Source organism: Clarias gariepinus, chromosome 20 (genome assembly GCF_024256425.1).
Source record: "Clarias gariepinus isolate MV-2021 ecotype Netherlands chromosome 20, CGAR_prim_01v2, whole genome shotgun sequence".
NCBI lineage: Eukaryota > Metazoa > Chordata > Actinopteri > Siluriformes > Clariidae > Clarias > Clarias gariepinus.
Window position 1 is genome coordinate 24,347,668 of NC_071119.1, and position 8,820 is coordinate 24,356,487.

At 40.4% G+C, this 8,820-nt stretch overlaps 1 protein-coding gene across 1 annotated transcript; it reads left to right on the forward strand.

The window, feature by feature from the left end:
• The first annotated feature begins 354 nt into the window (after positions 1-354).
• Positions 355-8,321, forward strand: LOC128508687 (mannosyl-oligosaccharide glucosidase-like). Its single transcript, XM_053480122.1, has 5 exons — positions 355-405; positions 3,747-4,114; positions 4,529-4,749; positions 5,361-5,554; positions 6,374-8,321. Exons 1-5 carry the CDS (start codon positions 383-385, stop codon positions 8,130-8,132), a joined length of 2,565 nt encoding a protein of 854 aa, XP_053336097.1. The 5' UTR covers positions 355-382; the 3' UTR covers positions 8,133-8,321.
• Positions 8,322-8,820: the final 499 nt, after the last annotated feature.

An 8,820-nucleotide genomic window follows, 5' to 3' on the forward strand; every position in this document is an offset into this window, starting at 1 on the left:
CTATACCTGTGATCAGTAGTAGGTATAGTACTTTTTTCCTTGTGATAGCCATATTCCTGAGTACGAGTTATGAATGTGCTACGTTTACTTTTGTCAAGAGGGCAGAGTTTAAATCCTAAAAGCCTCCTTAGACTTTTACGTCTCGGGCCCTGTGTCAAAAAAATGATGAAAATGCAAGCTGTGACTTGGTATCACTAATTCCTGCCAAGGGAACCTGTTCTTCCCTCTGGCAAAAAAAAAACTAAACAAAAAAACTTCCTAAACTCGTCCCACTTGTTTTAGCTGGGTGGAAACAATGCGGAAGAGTTCTTCTCCGGTCCTGCTCATTATTGTGGTGCCTTTTTAAAGTTTCATCGAGTAGGGACTGAAGCAGACCAGGAGGATGATGCAGTCCAGCCGTCTAAGGTAAGAGCACTGCTCCAGCATAAAAACTCTACACTACATTAATGCCTTTGTTGCCTCATACAGTTTTCATATGCTTTGACAATTGTTTTGATAAGGCAATAGACATTACTACAAAATATTATACATTTAGAAATTCTTTTTCAAACAGATGCTGACATTGACATAAGCCAAACTACATAACAGAGAAAATTAGATATTTTAATTAAATTTTTTTTGTATTTTTGAATGCAGTTTATAAATATGATTTAGTGGTTAGCACTGTCGACTTGCATCTCCAAATTCCGTGTTCGATTCCTGAGTTCGCCAACAGTCCAAAGGCATGCGGATTAGGCTGGTCGATGCTCCCAAATCGCCTGTAGTGTGCGAGTGACTGGGTGTATGAGTGTGTGTGCCCTGAGATGTATTGGTGTACCCCGCCTTGTGCCCTTCGTCTCCTGGGATAGGCTCCCATTCTATAAAATCCACAATCTTTGATTTAAGGTGCGGTTTGCAGTATGCATCAAAGCATGCATGTTGTGGTTGATGTTCAAACAAAGCTGTCTTTATCAGCTCCTCCCCTTTATTTTAGTTATTTTGCATTCATGTGCACGCTCATTTATTTATTTATTTATTTATTTTAAAGAAACTTTGGAAGTTTTTCCACTCTTTATGATATACTGTTGCTATTGTTAGAGGTTATTTTCTGTTTGTACAGTATGAACAGAAAGCATGGGCTGAATACGCTTCTGAATAATAACCTTCAATAACACACCCCCGCGAGAAACAAAACTGATCTCGCACAGTCAGTCTGTATTTTTTGGAATGTGTTATTAGAATGTTCAGAATCATTGTTCTGGAGTTTCTGTGCAAAAGAGCCATGCCTGATTTTCTTCATATTTTTGTTTCCAAAGCTCCAGACTTTCTTCTATTTTTAGTGTAGACTTGTGGAAAAGTCTTCCAGGCATCCTGAAGGACTTTTTTGGTCTCTCATTCAAGCATTAAAAAAAAAAAAAAATCTACCTTGAACCATGTGATAAACAGGTCAGAATAGCACCAGTTGAACAGCTCCCGATGTACACATTTGCCCAGTTTGATGACAGATCATCAGACCGGTGATAAGTATCTTGCTGATGCGGAATGCTGATTGGTTGGAACAAACGAAAGGGGAAATAAGTTTGTTGCCTTATTGTATTTAATATGTGGAAATAATAGGTGGCTCATGATTTTGCACGCTACTGTGCCTTTTGATTTTATCCATCAATAGTAACTCAAACAAATGTTTAACAAGAATTGAACTATTTTATCATTCAAAATTTACGCATTTGAATTCAAATTTACATCGTCATCGTGGTGGGTTTAAAACATTCTTAATCTTGTTGCCAACAAATATAGTCAACAATGAATTTATTAGTTACATCTGCAATGATCTAATCAGTAGAGTGCATTAAAACCCTGCACATCCAGGACTAGAGCTCTAATTAATTCACACATTACACACCAGTAGGGGGAGTAATGTGATTCCGGTGACTTTAAGCATGGCATGGTTGTTGGTTACAGATATGACTAATTTTTAAGAAGGGATTAAGAATGTACACAACACTCTTTTAATTTATTATTTTTAATTGTTTCAGCCACACCCAGTGCACTAAACACATTTCCATGCAACCTTCAGCACCCATCATTGACATTAGAATGGGTCTTCTTGAAGAGCACGATTGGTTTACATGTGGCATTTTTACAGGATGGCAAATTTATGAAATTTCTGCCCTTTAAGATCTACCCTGGAAATCTATAAGTGCTATTTCTGTGGTATGGAATCATCTAGAATCAGCAGCAGCTCCACCGTGAGCCGAGAGAACCTTCAGACCCGCCTAGTGAGGCAGAGTGCTGAAGCAAATAGGAAAATCTCACTCGCTGCAAAGTTCCAATCTGCCTCTGGAAGCAACATCAGCAGAAAAACTGTGTGTCAGGAGCTTTATGAAATGGGTTCCCATGGCTAGGCAGCTGCACACAGGCCTAAGAGCGGAAATGTACTCGCTGTTAAACCATACTTTATATTACCATGCGTAATCAACCGGCAACGTCATGAGCATATTCGTTCACATGCTGGCCTAGAAATACAGTACTATGCATGTTACCAGAAGATTCCGGTAGGGGGCAGAGAGGAGAATTTGATCACACAGTTTTGCATAAAGTGAACAAATATGGCAACACACGAGGAGCTAGATATTACTTATCTCCCACCAACTGTTTTGAGATGCATGTTTGTCACTGTGCAGCAGTGATGCATAGATACCATATATCCTATAGGTGGGGGGGTAACAGCAGACAACTTTTCCGCCAAACTTTCTGCCATTTTCGACTTATACTGCTGCTGATTATACTGCTTACATGCATATAACGTTTCGAGAATAGCTCTGTTTACAAGAAAGTACTTTATTATTATATGGTGAGTAGGGTCAGTGCGGAAGGTCTCCAATGATTATCATGCACAAGTTGCTGAATGGTTTCAACATTTTTGGTGGGGTTGAGCTCGTTGAAGGTCTTCCTGATCTCTCATCATCTATCCAGTGAGATTTAAGAACGACTCGTAAATCCCATAAACCGAATCATGTCAAACATCTCTGTGGCAGACTTTCATGTCCCTCTTTGTTCTAACTTGCTGTCCATGATGAAATGGCAGATGTGGTAGTACACTTGTTTGGAATAGCACCAGTTGAACAGCTCCCGATGTACACAGGACGATGTCTTTTGGCACACTGACTTGATACGCCAAAAGAAGGTCGGTGCTCCCTGGGACTGTGCATGCAGCCTTGTGCGGCCATCTGTTGGTGTGTTCCAAAACTAGTCTCAACATCTTTTGTGACTTGCACAGAACCCTGACCTCAGCCCCACACCTTTGCTGACCTCGGCCCTATAGAACAAGACACCTTCGGGATGAACTTTGCAAGCCAGACTTCCTTGTCCAAAAATAGTGTATCATCTGAGAATCACTTCATAAAGTGAATAGGCACAAATTCCCATATGCACACTCAAAATCTTGTAGAAAGATAAGGCTGCCCTTATGTATCACCCACGGTTTTAAACTGGAACCTGTCCAACTTCCTCCTATAGATGTGAATTTCAGGTTTCTACATGCCATTGGCTATAAAGTGTATCACAAAATAATCATGTTCATATTTGATTTTATTTGCGCTCAGGTGCACATCTCCCTTTTTTAATAACATATGTCAACAAACTATTCATTGCTGCTTGCATTTTACTGAATAAGCTTCAATTCCTCTGCTGCTCTCTCATTCTTCAGTCCTGATCTGAATGTAAGTTAGTTCGAGGCTTAACTGAGCATTATTCCTTAATCTCAGGCAGACCAACAAGAATACAGAAAGACAGAGAAAAGAGAACATCGGAAATGGAGGGTCTCGCTCTCAAAAGGAAGAGAAATCTCCAGTTCCTTACCCGAAGGAAAAGAAAAAGAAGAAAAGAATGACTACTAGTAAGATCCTTATCAACATCTGCATCGGGTTGTGCATTTTCAGCCTGGTCTGGATATTTTATGCCCTGTACATTCAGTTGGCATTTGTCCGAAGACCAGTGACGCTTCACCTTTCACCTCAAGTCCTAGATGCCAACAGCACCAGCGCCGCCGTGTCTCCAGAGAGGTTCTGGGGCTCGTATCGGCCGCAGGTGTATTTTGGCATGAAAACAAGAAGTCCCAGGTCTGTCGTTACAGGTACGACTGATTTTAAAACATCAGTTAAAATGTTATAATTTTTTGTTTTTTTGGTCAATTTGCATATTTTTAGTGTTTTTATGATAATTACAGTATTTATGAACTTCTGACTTTTTCCACACCTTCATACATATTCTAGTTACTAGTTACGGAACTTTTCTGAAAGCTTTAACATATTACAGTGATGTGTTCCATTTTAAACAAATGCGATTGAAAACACACACACGGTTGTTGTTCTAAGGTATGGTATAATGTCAGGACTTTAACACCATGAAGTTAAATCTATAAAGTCAGAATTAGAGTCAGAGTCACTAACATCTCTGAATCCTATTCTAGTTTAAATTTGTGTAGATGATTTTCATATTCCCTGATTTCAACCATCATGTTTAAACCTTTGTGTACATGACCCCATAGGATTAATGTGGATGAGGCAATTCTCGGACAATGTGAACCTGAGGCATACATGCGAGCAGGGGGATGGATTGAGTTCCTACGGTTGGCTGATGCACGATGGGGTCAATTTTGGCATGCAGCAGATCCGTGAGACAGATTTCACCCTGACGACATCCTTCGTGAAAAGGATGGGAGGGAAACATGGTGGCGACTGGACCTGGAGAATCACGAGCAGGCAGCATGTATGTAAAGATGCTGGGGACATTTATATTTATTAATTAAAACCTGATCAACATGTTCTAGTTAGTAATATTGACCTTTAAAAAAACCTACATCTTAAAATATTTGGGAAGGAACACAGACAGAACAGATGTTTAGAAGTTTTTACCAAAGTTGGCACAACATTAAGTAAGAAACACATTCATTTCATAATAACTCTGACAACTAAGCCCATAGTTGGCCCATCATTGTCAAGGTTACATTTTCAATTATACCTCTTAGAATGTTGGTGCCTGCATTGTCCTTGGCATAACAACCCTGGCCATACTGATCCAAAGTTGGCCCATGTTGGCCAACATCTGTCAAACTTTGGCAAGAGCTCACTTTTTATTATACTGTATCTCCGACAACACTGGCCTACTGTGGTTCAACCTTGGATTTGGTAGCCATACTTTTTACTACAACCCCCTGTCAACATTGAACAATCCTTGGTCCATCATTGGCCCAGCAATGGCAGTTCCAACAGAAAGTCTGAATACATTTGCTCAATGTTGTCCCTTCCTTTGGTCAAAACTTGTATTTGTCCCCGCTCCCATCCTGTCCTGTACTCAAACCGATCTATGACTTGTCCTAGAGCACTGCTGATCATCCCCCGGTCATCTCGTTGATGTTCTACGTGGCTACAGATACCCAGGGTTCCCTGCATCCTCACATAGAGAAAACCACACGCCTGAGCCATGTTACAGGCACTTCAAAGGAACTGGGAAAATTCAAAATCACTTTCGTCAAACCAACCAGTGGAGATACAGCTACCAATAAATATGCCAGGTATTTCAAACAATTAATTTTAATCTACACCAAGCATTTGTAATAACCATAAACATGTTTAATGCAGAACTGAAGTTTCCTGCAGGAGAAAAGTCTGTTCTAAAAAATGCAGATCTATTATTATCATGTATGGGTGGCTTAATGTTAATCCCACGTCTAGTTAATGTAGGTAGGCTTCAGTAATGTTTGTTTTTTTCTCCCAGGTTTGCAAATAAGAGCAAAATTTAGATCTTGTATTAAGCTGCCCCCTGTTGGACATTGTTAAAAGAAAATACAATGTAGAGTACCTCATAGGTTGTTGTCACGATAACATCCTTTTTAAATTTAATATTCATGTTTTTAACCTAATTTAAAAAATGTCAAATATTTTTATATAAAATAGTAGCACTTTAATAAATTTTATCAATGAATAAGAGCAAAGAAAATGTGTATACATTCCTTCGGCCCTGGAGAAATATATTATATATATATATATATATATATATATATATATATATATATATATATATAACTTAACTTTAAAGAGACCTAAAATTCTTAAACCATTAAATGCTACCACTAGTACTTACATATAAACCGTAAGCATAAACTCAGTATATTCATGCATTTTATTTAGATGATATATGCTTTTAGTATTAGTAATAATGCATTTGATGATTGTGCTAAAGTAACTTAACTTTTCAACCATTGAGTCAGAGAAATTAATTGTATGACTGGAATAGCAAACTGGACAGTCACCAGAGCCCAGTAGATAGCAGGAAATCATCATCAGGTCATTACTGTATTTTTAACGAGCCATGGTATGTTTCTTCTCCCCAGCTATAATTACTTGCAGACGCGGAGCCCTGGTCTGGACCAATTAACAGAGATAGTGAAGAGCAGCCTGAGTGACAAATTTGTTTTTAGTCCATCCACTGCTGAGAGGAAGCCGTACATTGCTGTGGATACCTACACACCTCCTCCACAGCAACAAAATGATAATCGCATTCAGAGTGACTTTGTGGTGCATCAGGTTACTGTCCAAGTCCCCTTCCAGATCGAGGTTTTGTTTGAATCTGGAAGTTTTCATGACCGACCCAACCATCTAAAAGGCTCGGTGCTGTCTGAAGAGATTACGAGACTAAAGTTGTCTTATAATGAGAAGTTTGAGGAGACATTTGGACTTCAGGCCAAAGGGTTTACTCCAGCCCAGGTGAGGTTTGCCAAGGCTGCTTTAAGCAATATGCTTGGTGGCATGGGCTATTTTTTTGGACAGTCGGTGGTGCAGTCAATGCATAATGAGCACGCTGAGCTTTACCCTGAAGGTGCCTTGTTCACCGCAGTACCCTCACGCTCCTTCTCTCCGTGGGGTTTTCTGTGGGATGAGGGCTTCCACCAGCTTCTGATCAGTAAGTGGGATCCTCAAGTGACACGTGAGGCTGTTGCTCACTGGTTGGATTTGATCAATGTGGATGGGTGGATCCCACATGAGCAGATCCTGGGTGATGAGGCGCTCAGCAAGGTTCCTGCAGAGTTTGTGGTGCAGCGCACTGAAAATGCAAATCCACCTACATTCTTCCTAGTTCTGGAGGAGTTTCTGGAGCAGCTTGAGGCACGTCCGGGTGCACCACATTTTCGTGAAACTCTAACTTTTCTCCAAAGGCTGTATCCCCGACTGCAGGCATGGTTTGAGTGGTATAACACCACTCAAACTGGACCCTTGCCCAACTCTTATCGTTGGCGTGGCAGGGACAAGGACACCAACCAGTTTCTCAACCCTAAGACCTCGACTTCTGGGCTGGATGACTACCCACGCGCATCACATCCTTCAGAAGACGAAAGACATGTGGACTTGCACTGTTGGATGGTACTTGCATCACGGACCATGATGAGCATATCACGATTGCTTGGCGAACCCCATCAAGAATACGAGCGCACCTACCTGGCCCTCAGCGACAACAACCTTCTGAGTGAGTTGCACTGGTCTGAGCAGCATTATGCCTTCTGCGACTATGGTAACCACACTCGAGCTGTGTCACTGCAGCAAGAGCAGGTTGATGTGCCACCTGAAGGGATGAAGCAGGAGGAGCCAGTAATGGGTCTAGTGCGGTCAGTTCGCAAACCCCCTAAGCTTCAGTATGTGGATGCACTTGGATATGTTAGTTTATTTCCATTCTTGCTTCAAATCTTAAACCCTGGCTGTCAAAAATTAAAGTACATTTTGCATGACATTCGGGATCCTGATCACTTGTGGACACCGTACGGTTTGCGTTCACTTTCCCGTTCAGATCCAATGTATATGAAGCGTAATACAGAACATGGTGCCCCCTACTGGCGTGGTGCTATATGGATCAATATCAACTACCTGGCACTAAAGGCCCTACACCATTACAGCAGTATAGAAGGACCATACAAAGAGAAGGCTGCTAGTCTTTATCAAGAGCTCAGAACTAATGTCATCAATAACATGTTCAAACAGTATCAAGAAACTGGATATATCTGGCAACATTACAGTGACAGCACAGGTCAAGGACAAGGTAGCCACCCTTTCACTGGCTGGTCTTCCCTGATTGTTCTCATCATGGCTGAAGAGTACTGATACCCCTTTTGCATATTCTGTATTCATATGGTAATATCAAAAGGTGCTGATATTTATGTTTTTTAGGAGCCTACAATTTCAACAAAACTGGATTAATGTGACAATTTGTGCTCAGGTGTGAATTTATACTTGATGTAAGATAAGATAAAAAAAAGGATTCTCTTTTGGAATTCTGGTGCACTCTGAAGAATAAATTAATCCATACTTGCAAGTTCCTGTTTTGTTTTTATTTGATTGAATTGTGCATTTAAAATTGAAAGAACCACAACCTCAACAATTGTGCATTGAAAATCGAAAGAACCACAACCTCAATAAAAACCACTTCAAACTAGAATGTTTAAAGGTTGTCAAATAGCCCTTAGGCAGGTGATAAAGTAGACATCAACCAGCCATTTTTTTTTCTTGTGGCACATTGTTTCCATGGAGAGCCATTGTGGTAGAGATGCAATTCACAAGATTATAATACAATGCTTTAAAAAAAAAAAAAAAAAAAGCTCTGTACATCCTCTGTGCTTTGCACTGAAACATCTCTTTTGGTAAACTTTCTCTATCTCAGTTCTCAGTATTTTCTTTCATACGACCGTGATGTTCACATGCCCGCACCACAGAGGGTCAAGGCACCATCTCTTTCATGCCTCTAGTTTGAATAGATGCAGAGGCAGAGCTTTGCTGCAGGAGGGTTACAGTA

Excerpts from the sequence above, each read along its gene's own strand:
- LOC128508687 (XM_053480122.1), top strand. The coding sequence starts at position 383 with ATGATGCAGTCCAGCCGTCTAAG. Across the intron at positions 406-3,746 it reads ATGCAGTCCAGCCGTCTAAG|GCAGACCAACAAGAATACAG; the intron begins GTAAGAGCACTG and ends CCTTAATCTCAG. Across the intron at positions 4,750-5,360 it reads GAATCACGAGCAGGCAGCAT|AGCACTGCTGATCATCCCCC; the intron begins GTATGTAAAGAT and ends GACTTGTCCTAG.